Source organism: Salmo salar, unplaced genomic scaffold (assembly GCF_965601325.2).
Source record: "Salmo salar unplaced genomic scaffold, fSalSal1 ptg000917l, whole genome shotgun sequence".
In the NCBI taxonomy this organism is placed as follows: domain Eukaryota; kingdom Metazoa; phylum Chordata; class Actinopteri; order Salmoniformes; family Salmonidae; genus Salmo; species Salmo salar.
Window position 1 is genome coordinate 12501 of NW_027675553.1, and position 12500 is coordinate 25000.

A 12500-nucleotide genomic window follows, 5' to 3' on the forward strand; every position below is an offset into this window, starting at 1 on the left:
AACCAGAAAATCCCTCCCCCTTCACAAACTGTCTTCTGAGGAAACGAAACTGATCTGAGTCTCTGTGTCGTCTGTCTGTGTGAGAGTGAACAACCGTCCAAATGGCTCAACAGGGAGTTCTGCTGGACCAGGACCAGTTCTGTTGTTCTGTCTGTCTGGATCTACTGAAGGAACCAGTCACCATCCCCTGTGGACACAGTTACTGTAGGAGCTGTATTGAGGGCTGCTGGGATCAGGATGTTCTGAAAGGGGTCTATAGCTGTCCTCAGTGCAGACAGACCTTCAGTCCGAGGCCGACGCTGAGTAAAAATAACATGTTGGCTGAGCTGGTGGAGAAACTGAAGAAGACAGGACTCCAGGCTGCTCCCCCTCCTGCTCTGTGCTATGCTGGACCTAGAGATGTGGCGTGTGATGTCTGCACTGGGACCAGAAAGCAGAAAGCACTCATGTCCTGTCTGGCGTGTCTGGCCTCTTACTGTGAGACTCACCTCCAATCTCACTACGAATCTCCTGCTTTGAAGAGGCACAAGCTGGTCAAAGCCACCGCACAACTACAGGAGAAGATCTGCTCTCATCATGACAAACTGCTGGAGGTTTACTGTCGTACCGATCAGCAGTGTATCTGTTATCTGTGTACAATGGATGAACATAAAGGCCATGATACAGTGTCAGCTGCAGCAGAGAGGACTGAGAAACAGGTAAGACCAGAACAACTTATTGGTGACTGTCTGATAAACAAAGAATTAAAGATACAGTAGGAACTAAGGCTGTTTGAATATGAGATCATTGAAATGAAATGGATCCTCAGCAGAACAAATATGAACACAAACCTTGAGTATATTGATATGTTAACCCAGATTCTCCAGATGTATCACCATTTTATAATGTCAAACACTATTATCATTCTGAATGGCCTTTTATGAGTCCAAAGTTCAGTCTCAACCTGTTGATACATGTAGTCCTACCATAAAAACTATAATCATTCACATAGCAACAAATAAATATCATTTAGTAAATGGACCATCCATTTTTTTAGATCTTCCTCTCTATGGGCCCTATGTCACATTACTATACTATTGATCTACTGGACTAATAAAGCTTGATAGCTCATTGAAGAGTGATTCTCCACAGAGGCAGCTGGGGATGAGTCAGCAGAAGGTCCAGCAGAGATTCCAGGAGAGAGAGAAGGAGCTGAAGGAGCTCCAACAGGCTGTGGAGTCTCTCAAGGTGAGTATTGTTGACCAGAGGAGACACACCATTTCACCTGTCTCCTCCAGTCAGAGAGAGAGAGAGAGAGAGAGGTAGAGGGGCCCCTATCCAATCCCACTGACCCCACTGTTGGGAACAGGTTGTCACTGCTGAGGCAGTGAAGAAAGTAGAGGAGGATGGGTCAAGGCTGAAGAATCCTGAGAGGATCCCTGTGAGTAGTAGATCTGTGACAGCACAGAGGGATGGGCCAACCAGTGATATATGCTTCAGTAAGGTTGGCTTCTTAGTGTTCATAGCAAATGGTTATCAACTGTACCACAGAAATGGAATGTAAATCACAGAAAAAAATATGTTTTGGTGGCAGCTGCAGAGAAGTATTTGGTCATACTAGATTTGACTTCAGAAGAGTTCCAGGGTGTGTTGAGTGGTGGTGTCCCGTCCTCCCAGGCCGTTGGCCTGGTGCAGGAGCAGATAGGGTCAAAGTAGTGGAATGGGGTAGTGGGTTTTAATGAGTGTAGGGTTAGTTGGCCTGGTGCAGGAGCAGATAGGGTCAAAGTAGTGGAATGGGGGTAGTGGGTTTTAATGAGTGTAGGGTTAGTTGGCCTGGTGCAGGAGCAGATAGGGTCAAAGTAGTGGAATGGGGGTAGTGGGTTTTAATGAGTGTAGGGTTAGTTGGCCTGGTGCAGGAGCAGATAGGGTCAAAGTAGTGGAATGGGGGTAGTGGGTTTTAATGAGTGTAGGGTTAGTTGGCCTGGTGCAGGAGCAGATAGGGTCAAAGTAGTGGAATGGGGTAGTGGGTTTTAATGAGTGTAGGGTTAGTTGCCCTGGTGCAGGAGCAGATAGGGTCAAAGTAGTGGAATGGGGGTAGTGGGTTTTAATGAGTGTAGGGTTAGTTGGCCTGGTGCAGGAGCAGATAGGGTCAAAGTAGTGGAATGGGGTAGTGGGTTTTAATGAGTGTAGGGTTAGTTGGCCTGGTGCAGGAGCAGATAGGGTCAAAGTAGTGGAATGGGGTAGTGGGTTTTAATGAGTGTAGTGTTAGTTGGCCTGGTGCAGGAGCAGATAGGGTCAAAGTAGTGGAATGGGGTAGTGGGTTTTAATGAGTGTAGGGTTAGTTGGCCTGGTGCAGGAGCAGATAGGGTCAAAGTAGTGGAATGGGGGTAGTGGGTTTTAATGAGTGTAGGGTTAGTTGGCCTGGTGCAGGAGCAGATAGGGTCAAAGTAGTGGAATGGGGTAGTGGGTTTTAATGAGTGTAGGGTTAGTTGGCCTGGTGCAGGAGCAGATAGGGTCAAAGTAGTGGAATGGGGGTAGTGGGTTTTAATGAGTGTAGGGTTAGTTGGCCTGGTGCAGGAGCAGATAGGGTCAAAGTAGTGGAATGGGGTAGTGGGTTTTAATGAGTGTAGGGTTAGTTGGCCTGGTGCAGGAGCAGATAGGGTCAAAGTAGTGGAATGGGGTAGTGGGTTTTAATGAGTGTAGGGTTAGTTGGCCTGGTGCAGGAGCAGATAGGGTCAAAGTAGTGGAATGGGGTAGTGGGTTTTAATGAGTGTAGGGTTAGTTGGCCTGGTGCAGGAGCAGATAGGGTCAAAGTAGTGGAATGGGGTAGTGGGTTTTAATGAGTGTAGGGTTAGTTGGCCTGGTGCAGGAGCAGATAGGGTCAAAGTAGTGGAATGGGGTAGTGGGTTTTAATGAGTGTAGGGTTAGTTGGCCTGGTGCAGGAGCAGATAGGGTCAAAGTAGTGGAATGGGGTAGTGGGTTTTAATGAGTGTAGGGTTAGTTGGTCTGGTGCAGGAGCAGACAGGGTCAAAGTAGTGGAATGGGGTAGTGGGTTTTAATGAGTGTAGGGTTAGTTGGCCTGGTGCAGGAGCAGATAGGGTCAAAGTAGTGGAATGGGGTAGTGGGTTTTAATGAGTGTAGGGTTAGTTAGAAGGGTGTTTTTTAGTATTATCATAATTTCCCCTTTTCCCATTTTGTATCACAAAATATAATGGATTTATATTATAGACCAGTTGAGGCAGGTGAGATGCCTTTGGATATACGACGTAATAAATTGTCATTAGCTTATTGGGTTGAAAGGCTGTGAGGTTGAGCATCCCACTGCTACTGTTCTAGATGACTGTTGGGAATATACTAGTAGACAAGGCAGTGGTTTTGGTTGGACAGTTGGAAAGCTTGCTGATGAGAGTAGTTTCAGGGAGTTGGAGGTTGGCCCTTTCTGTGGTGATAGGGGATGTTCCTCCATGGTTACTCCCAGATCCTGTTGTTGATCTAACCTTGGTAGACAAAAGGAAAGATTGGGTCAGAAGTCAGTGATAAAGGGAAACTGGTTGACAATTACACTGGTAGAAGTTGTTATGCTTTTTTACCTCTTTTCACAGATGGATCCAAGGGCCCAGATAGTGGGCCCACAGGAGCAGGTGTTTACCTTCCTGAATGTGATGTGCAGATATGTAGAAGACTAACAGATGAACTGTCAGTGTACTCAGTTGAACTGTTGGTGATAATAGTTGTCCTCCAGTGGGTGGAGGACGTACAACCTGTTAGAGTTATAGTATCCTCAGATTCTCTGTCTGTATTGAATAGTTTATCATCTGGTAAATCTATTAGGAGTGACCTACTATTGGAGGTATTAATGTTATTATGGAGAATTGAGAGAATGGGTCTAGTAGTGAGATTCTGCTGGGTCCCAGCACATTCAGGTGTGGAATGGAATGAAATTGTAGACTAGTTAGCTAAAATAACTTTAAAACAAGATATAATATATATTAATGTTCCACTGGGTAGAGGTGAGGACAAATGTGAGATCAGAGACATTTTGATAGATGTGTGGCAGAAGAGATGGGACTCTGAGCACAAGGGACGGCATTTATATGCCCTCCAAAGAAAGGTCGGTGGACCAAGGTTCAAAGGTCAGATTAGGAAGGAAGAGGTGGTGTTTCCTCGATTGTGTTTAGGACATTGTACATTGAACTGGTCCTTCCATCTGGTTGGCAGCATCTGAATGGTTTGTGTCTGGAGGGTATTGTCAATGAAACGGTGCAGCATGTGTTGTTATAGTGTTGTAAGGATGTTGAAGAGAGGGAAAGATTGAAGTGTAGGGTCATTGAGGTTGGACGGGGTTGGAGGGTTGGAAGGGATTTGGGGGATGGGGGAGGGTCTATTAGAAGTTAGTAGGGATCTTTTTTATTTTCTCAGAAGTACTGAGTTAGGTAGGAGGATTTAGAAATGGTGTAAAGCGTGATTGAACACACTCCAGCACAGTAGGAGGCGCCATGCTCCTTTAACGTTGGTTTGAGGACCTCCATTATACCATAGAAGAAGAAGAAGTTGGTAACGTGAGGTTTTGTCGTTCGTGAAGAGTGCAGCTATTCTTTTGCCTATTTTCCAAATGTATTTTCTCATGGTGGGAGGGTTTGTTTATCGGTTTCCGCTGTTTATCGGTTAGAGTTGAGGAGGGAGTAGGGTAGTTTGATGTCCTCAACCGAGTGGAGAAGAAACGCTGCCTCTTCTGGTGCGTTGTGGAGAATGGTGTGGAGGAATTATTGATCCTGGTCGGTGAACAGGTGGGAGAGGAACATATACACTCTGTATCCAGAATGAACAAGGCGGTGGTTGTGGTAATGTAAAAGGTGAGTCTTGTTACCCGGCTAGTTACCAGTATGATTTATGTGAGGGGTGTGTTGGTGCTGATTTCGACAAGAGTAGTGGTGTCTAATCTGCCTCCGTTTATTATCACCGAACAGATCCGTAAAGAGTTGGTTCGTTTTGCTAAATGTGGAAGTGTTTATCTGAACGAAATTCAAGGTTAAACAGGGGAGGGGTGGTACACAGGGTTTGTTAGCACAGAGGAGCCCAGTGATATAATATTATATACATAATATTACTATATGTCCCAGCTGTTTGCTGTGGTTTTGAAGTAATTCTCTTCCAGCCCGCGTTAACCTTGTAGGTTTACCTCAGGTAACTTATTATTAACTATCCTTGTAGGTTTACCTCAGGTAACTTATTATTAACTAAACTTGTAGGTTTACCTCAGGTAACTTATTATTAACTATCCTTGTAGGTTTACCTCAGGTAACTTATTATTAACTATCCTTGTAGGTTTACCTCAGGTAACTTATTATTAACTAACCTTGTAGGTTTACCTCAGGTAACTTATTATTAACTAGGTTACAGCTACTTAGTGAGGAAGCTCACTGTTCACCTGGTTATAGATTGTAGTGACTTACAGGGATGGTTGGCGCAAAGCCTTCAAACGTTAAACATATTCTGATCATGGTTAACTGTATATATATTTTTTTATTATATAAAAAGGTGTAAATTCTCAAAAAATCGCATGTCCCTGTTCTCTTTTTCAAGATGTGGCCGATTTAAACAGTCAGAAGAAAGAATAAAAAGAAATAACCTTATTTTATTTGTTTCTAAATGGCTGCTGGGTAATATGATAATCGTTGAAATCTGTTGGTTCGTAGACATCAAATAGAGAGAATGCTGCGCAGGTTCACTGAGTTGTAAACCTAATGGATAGGTGGAGATCATTGATTTGTAGCTCTGACTCAGTTGCTACCTCAGATTATGAGCCTATCAAGTGTGGTGAATGAGGTATGTAGTTCCCACAGAAGACCACAGGGAGGAGCAAGAGAGATATAAACCCATACAGTTTATCTCTTTAAATACCCTGAACCTAACAATCAATCTAATGTATTTATGAAGACCTTTTTACATCAGCAGATGTCACAAAGTGCTGTACAGAAACTCTAACCCTACGTATAACCTGTTTTATCCTGAACCCTAATTCTAGGGTAGGGTAGCCTAGAACCCCTTTAGAAACTATTATAGTAATAATATTATGTTAGTAAATACCATTATAGTACTAAATAGGTTCTATTGTTATTTTTTAAATAAAACCTATGTATAGTACTTAGCATTTAACTGTTTTTTTTTGTTATTTTATTATATTTACTATTTAGAGGAGTCTGTCTAATTAATGAAAAGTTAAGTTATTGCCAGACTTTTTAATGAAACCTTTATTTAACCAGGTGGGCTAGTTGAGAACAAGTCCTTTATTTAACCAGGTGGGCTAGTTGAGAACAAGTCCTTTATTTAACCAGGTGGGCCAGTTGAGAACAAGTCCTTTATTTAACCAGGTAGGCTAGTTGAGAACAAGTTCTCATTTACAACTGCGACCTGGCCAAGATAAAGCAAAGCAGTGTGACACAAACAACAACACAGAGTTACACATGGAATAAACAAACGTACCGTCAATAACACAATAGAAAAGTCTATATACAGTTGTGCAAATGAGGTAAGATAAAGGAGGTAAGTTAATAAATAGGCCGTGGTGGCGAAATAATTACAATGTAGCAATTAAACACTGGAGTGATAGATGTGCAGAAGATTAATTTGCAAGTAGAGATACTAGTATTAACTAACTGCTATCTCTCTGTCCCTCTCTCTCTCTCTCTCTCTCTCTCTCTCTCTCTCTCTCTGTCCCTCTCTCTCTCTGTCTCTCTCTGTCCCTCTCTCTCTGTCTCTCTCTCTCTCTCTCTCTCTCTGTCCCTCTCTCTCTGTCTCTCTCTCTCTCTCTCTCTCTGTCCCTCTCTCTCTCTGTCCCTCTCTCTCTCTGTCCCTCTCTCTCTCCCTCCCCCTCTCTCTCTCTCTCTCTCTCTCTGTCCCTCTCTCTCTCTCCCTCCCTCTCTCTCTCTCTCTCTCTCTCTCTCTCTCTCTCTTAACAGCGCTCTGCACAGGCAGCAGTGGAGGACAGTGATCAGATCTTTACTGAGCTGATCCGCTCCATTGAGAGAAGGAGCTCTGAGGTGAAGGAGCTGATCAGAGCCCAAGAGAAGGATCAAGTGAGTGAAGCTGAAGGAGTCCTGGAGCAACTGAAGCAGGAGATAGCTGAGCTGAGGAAGAGAAGCACTGAGCTGGAGCAGCTCTCACACACAGAGGATCACATCCATTTCCTCCAGGTAACTAAACTGTCTTGTTACATGTGATATGAAATGAACTTCATGTGAAACTATTCATCTCAATCATTATGTTGTCCTCTCTCTGTGTCCCTCCCTCTCTCTGTGTCCCTCCCTCTCTCTGTGTCCCTCCCTCTCTCTGTGTCCCTCCCTCTCTCTGTGTCCCCCCCTCTCTCTGTGTCCCCCCCTCTCTGTGTGTCCCCCCCTCTCTGTGTGTCCCCCCCTCTCTGTGTGTCCCCCCCTCTCTCTGTGTCCCCCCCTCTCTCTGTGTCCCCCCCTCTCTCTGTGTCCCCCCCTCTCTCTGTGTCCCCCCCTCTCTCTGTGTCCCCCCCTCTCTCTGTGTCCCCCCCTCTCTCTGTGTCCCCCCCTCTCTCTGTGTCCCTCCCTCTCTCTGTGTCCCCCCTCTCTCTGTGTCCCCCCCTCTCTCTGTGTCCCCCCCTCTCTCTGTGTCCCCCCCTCTCTCTGTGTCCCTCCCTCTCTCTGTGTCCCCCCCTCTCTCTGTGTCCCTCTCTCTCTCTCTCTGTCCCCCTCTCTCTCTCTCTGTCCCTCTCTCTCTCTCTCTGTCCCTCTCTCTCTCTCTGTGTCCCTCTGTCCCACTGTCCCTCTGTCCCTCTCTCTCTCGCTCTCTCTCTCCCTCTCTCTCTCTCTCTCTCTCTCTCTCTGTCTCTCTCTCTGTCCCTCTCTCTCTGTCTCTGTCCCTCTCTGTCTCTCTGTCTCTCTCTCTGTCCCTCTCTCTCTGTCTCTGTCCCTCTCTGTCTCTCTCTCTCTCTCTCTGTCTCTCTCTCTCTCTCTCTGTCCCCCTCTCTCTCTCTGTCCCCCTCTCTCTCTGTCCCCCTGTCTCTCTCTCTCTCTCTGTCCCCCTCTCTCTCTCTCTCTCTGTCTCTCTCTCTCTCTCTCTCTGTCCCCCTCTCTCTCTCTGTCCCCCTCTCTCTCTCTCTCTGTCTCTCTCTCTCTCTCTCTCTGTCCCTCTCTTTCTCTGTCTCTCTCTGTCTCTGTCTCTCTGTCTGTCTCTGTCTCTCTCCAGAGTTATCAGTCTCTCTCCAGTATCAGTGTATCTTCAGACTTACCCAGCATCGTTGTCCGTCCTCTTCAGTACTTTGGAGATGTGAGAAAGACTGTGTCTGAACTGAGAGAGAAACTAGAAGACTTCCTTAAAGGAGAATGGACCAAGATCTCCACTACAGGTGTGTTGAAAACAATCAGAACATCAACTTTAGACCATTGAAAGTTCCCTACTAGTCATATACATGTGGAATATGGTATGATGATAACATTCCCTCTCTCTGTCAATGTGTTTGTGTGTCTGTAGTGAATATAGTGGAGGTTGTTCTGCCTCCAGAGCCCAAGACCAGAGAACAGTTGTTACAATGTGAGTCTCTTTATTGTGAAGTAACTAACAGTCTCTTTTTACTGCCACTCCTAACAATCCCTCTAGAAATATATAGCAATAGTAGATCTAATCAAAGACTGGGTATCTATCTGACTCCTCATATTTCTCTGATTTGATCTCTGCTGTGCTCTAATCAAAGACAGGGTAGATACAGTATCTGACTTAACTTATTGTTCTGACTCCCCTCATTGGTCTCTGCTCTTCTCCCAGATTCCTGTCAGCTCACACTGGACCCAAACACAGCAGGCACACTCCTCTCTCTGTCTGAAGGGAACAGAAAGGTGACCTATACAGGCCAAGTCCAACCATATCCTGACCATCCAGACAGATTCACAAACACGTTGCAGGTTCTGTGTAGAGAGGGTCTGTCTGGACGCTGTTACTGGGAGGTGGAGTGGACTGGGGATGTTATTACAGCAGTCTCATATAAAGACATCAGCAGAACAGAGACAGATAATGGATTTGGATACAATAACAAGTCCTGGAGTTTACAGTACTATAGAGGTGATTATTATTTCAGACACAATGATGTTGGGACTAAAGTATCAGGCCCTCAGTCCTCCAGAGTAGGAGTGTACCTGGATCACAAGGCAGGTACTCTGTCCTTCTACAGTGTCTCTGACACAATGACCCTCCTCCACAGAGTCCAGACCACATTCACTCAGCCCCTCTATCCTGGGTTTAGTCTTACTGGTACTGCTGAGCTGGTAAAACTGTAGTAGGGTCCACATAGATACTAGTCATGCTGGTGTAGTCTATAGCTGAGCTGGTTAAACTGTAGTAGGGTCCACATAGATACTAGTCATGCTGGTGTAGTCTATAGCTGAGCTGGTTAAACTGTAGTAGGGTCCACATAGATACTAGTCATGCTGGTGTAGTCTATAGCTGAGCTGGTTAAACTGTAGTAGGGTCCACATAGATACTAGTCATGCTGGTGTAGTCTATAGCTGAGCTGGTTAAACTGTAGTAGGGTCCACATAGATACTAGTCATGCTGGTGTAGTCTATAGCTGAGCTGGTTAAACTGTAGTAGGGTCCACATAGATACTAGTCATGCCGGTGTAGTCTATAGCTGAGCTGGTTAAACTGTAGTAGGGTCCACATAGATACTAGTCATGCTGGTGTAGTCTATAGCTGAGCTGGTTAAACTGTAGTAGGGTCCACATAGATACTAGTCATGCCGGTGTAGTCTATAGCTGAGCTGGTTAAACTGTAGTAGGGTCCACATAGATACTAGTCATGCTGGTGTAGTCTATAGCTGAGCTGGTTAAACTGTAGTAGGGTCCACATAGATACTAGTCATGCTGGTGTAGTCTATAGCTGAGCTGGTTAAACTGTAGTAGGGTCCACATAGATACTAGTCATGCTGGTGTAGTCTATAGCTGAGCTGGTTAAACTGTAGTAGGGTCCACATAGATACTAGTCATGCTGGTGTAGTCTATAGCTGAGCTGGTTAAACTGTAGTAGGGTCCACATAGATACTAGTCATGCTGGTGTAGTCTATAGCTGAGCTGGTTAAACTGTAGTAGGGTCCACATAGATACTAGTCATGCTGGTGTAGTCTATAGCTGAGCTGGTTAAACTGTAGTAGGGTCCACATAGATACTAGTCATGCTGGTGTAGTCTATAGCTGAGCTGGTTAAACTGTAGTAGGGTCCACATAGATACTAGTCATGCCGGTGTAGTCTATAGCTGAGCTGGTTAAACTGTAGTAGGGTCCACATAGATACTAGTCATGCTGGTGTAGTCTATAGCTGAGCTGGTTAAACTGTAGTAGGGTCCACATAGATACTAGTCATGCTGGTGTAGTCTATAGCTGAGCTGGTTAAACTGTAGTAGGGTCCACATAGATACTAGTCATGCTGGTGTAGTCTATAGCTGAGCTGGTTAAACTGTAGTAGGGTCCACATAGATACTAGTCATGCTGGTGTAGTCTATAGCTGAGCTGGTTAAACTGTAGTAGGGTCCACATAGATACTAGTCATGCTGGTGTAGTCTATAGCTGAGCTGGTTAAACTGTAGTAGGGTCCACATAGATACTAGTCATGCTGGTGTAGTCTATAGCTGAGCTGGTTAAACTGTAGTAGGGTCCACATAGATACTAGTCATGCTGGTGTAGTCTATAGCTGAGCTGGTTAAACTGTAGTAGGGTCCACATAGATACTAGTCATGCTGGTGTAGTCTATAGCTGAGCTGGTTAAACTATAGTAGGGTCCACATAGATACTAGTCATGCTGGTGTAGTCTATAGCTGAGCTGGTTAAACTGTAGTAGGGTCCACATAGATACTAGTCATGCTGGTGTAGTCTATAGCTGAGCTGGTTAAACTGTAGTAGGGTCCACATAGATACTAGTCATGCTGGTGTAGTCTATAGCTGAGCTGGTTAAACTGTAGTAGGGTCCACATAGATACTAGTCATGCTGGTGTAGTCTATAGCTGAGCTGGTTAAACTGTAGTAGGGTCCACATAGATACTAGTCATGCTGGTGTAGTCTATAGCTGAGCTGGTTAAACTGTAGTAGGGTCCACATAGATACTAGTCATGCTGGTGTAGTCTATAGCTGAGCTGGTTAAACTGTAGTAGGGTCCACATAGATACTAGTCATGCTGGTGTAGTCTATAGCTGAGCTGGTTAAACTGTAGTAGGGTCCACATAGATACTAGTCATGCTGGTGTAGTCTATAGCTGAGCTGGTTAAACTGTAGTAGGGTCCACATAGATACTAGTCATGCTGGTGTAGTCTATAGCTGAGCTGGTTAAACTGTAGTAGGGTCCACATAGATACTAGTCATGCTGGTGTAGTCTATAGCTGAGCTGGTTAAACTGTAGTAGGGTCCACATAGATACTAGTCATGCTGGTGTAGTCTATAGCTGAGCTGGTTAAACTGTAGTAGGGTCCACATAGATACTAGTCATGCTGGTGTAGTCTATAGCTGAGCTGGTTAAACTGTAGTAGGGTCCACATAGATACTAGTCATGCTGGTGTAGTCTATAGCTGAGCTGGTTAAACTGTAGTAGGGTCCACATAGATACTAGTCATGCTGGTGTAGTCTGTAGCTGAGCTGGTTAAACTGTAGTAGGGTCCACATAGATACTAGTCATGCTGGTGTAGTCTATAGCTGAGCTGGTTAAACTGTAGTAGGGTCCACATAGATACTAGTCATGCTGGTGTAGTCTATAGCTGAGCTGGTTAAACTGTAGTAGGGTCCACATAGATACTAGTCATGCTGGTGTAGTCTATAGCTGAGCTGGTTAAACTGTAGTAGGGTCCACATAGATACTAGTCATGCTGGTGGTGATGGTCCCCAGATGTGATGATTTATTCTGCTCTGTTTTATGTACAATCCTTATTTTCTGACTGATTTGAATTTGAAGAGATTTAAGGTTTTCATATTTGATAAAATCCAATGTCCATTTCCATGAATCATGATGTCTGGTGTTGATGTAACAACAGGTGGTCTTTTCAATCCACTATCCAGAGTCAGGAACAGATGAAGTTAGGTCTGCTACTGTTCAGTGATTAAATATATATACTTCTGTGAATATATGAACCATTTGCATCCAAAAATAAACTGCTCACATTCTGGAGATAAACTTTGTAAGGACTGTGTGTGTTTTTGTGTAAATAGTTTCTGAAAAAAGTGTGTCCAGCTCAAACGCTGATTGTTGTTGTAAATGAGCGTTCTAAATGAGGGTTCTAAATGAGGGTTCTAAATGAGGGTTCTAAATGAGGGTTCTAAAGGAACATTTATATGAGGGTTCTAAATGAGGGTTCTAAAAGAGCGTTTATATGAGGGTTCTAAATGAGGGTTCTAAATGAGGGTTCTAAATGAGGGTTCTAAACGAGCGTTCTAAATGAGGGTTCTAAATGAGGGTTCTAAATGAGGGTTCTAAAAGAGCGTTCTAAATGAGCGTTCTAAACGAGGGTTCTAAATGAGCGTTC

At 44.5% G+C, this 12500-nt stretch overlaps 1 protein-coding gene across 1 annotated transcript; it reads left to right on the forward strand.

Annotated features, from left to right (window-relative positions):
* Positions 1-69: 69 nt before the first annotated feature.
* LOC145877341 (tripartite motif-containing protein 16) lies at positions 70-12155 on the forward strand. The gene is made up of 6 exons (XM_082972657.1): positions 70-698; positions 1132-1227; positions 6939-7172; positions 8194-8353; positions 8479-8538; positions 8770-12155. Exons 1-6 carry the CDS (start codon positions 102-104, stop codon positions 9276-9278), a joined length of 1656 nt encoding a protein of 551 aa, XP_082828783.1. The 5' UTR covers positions 70-101; the 3' UTR covers positions 9279-12155.
* Positions 12156-12500: the final 345 nt, after the last annotated feature.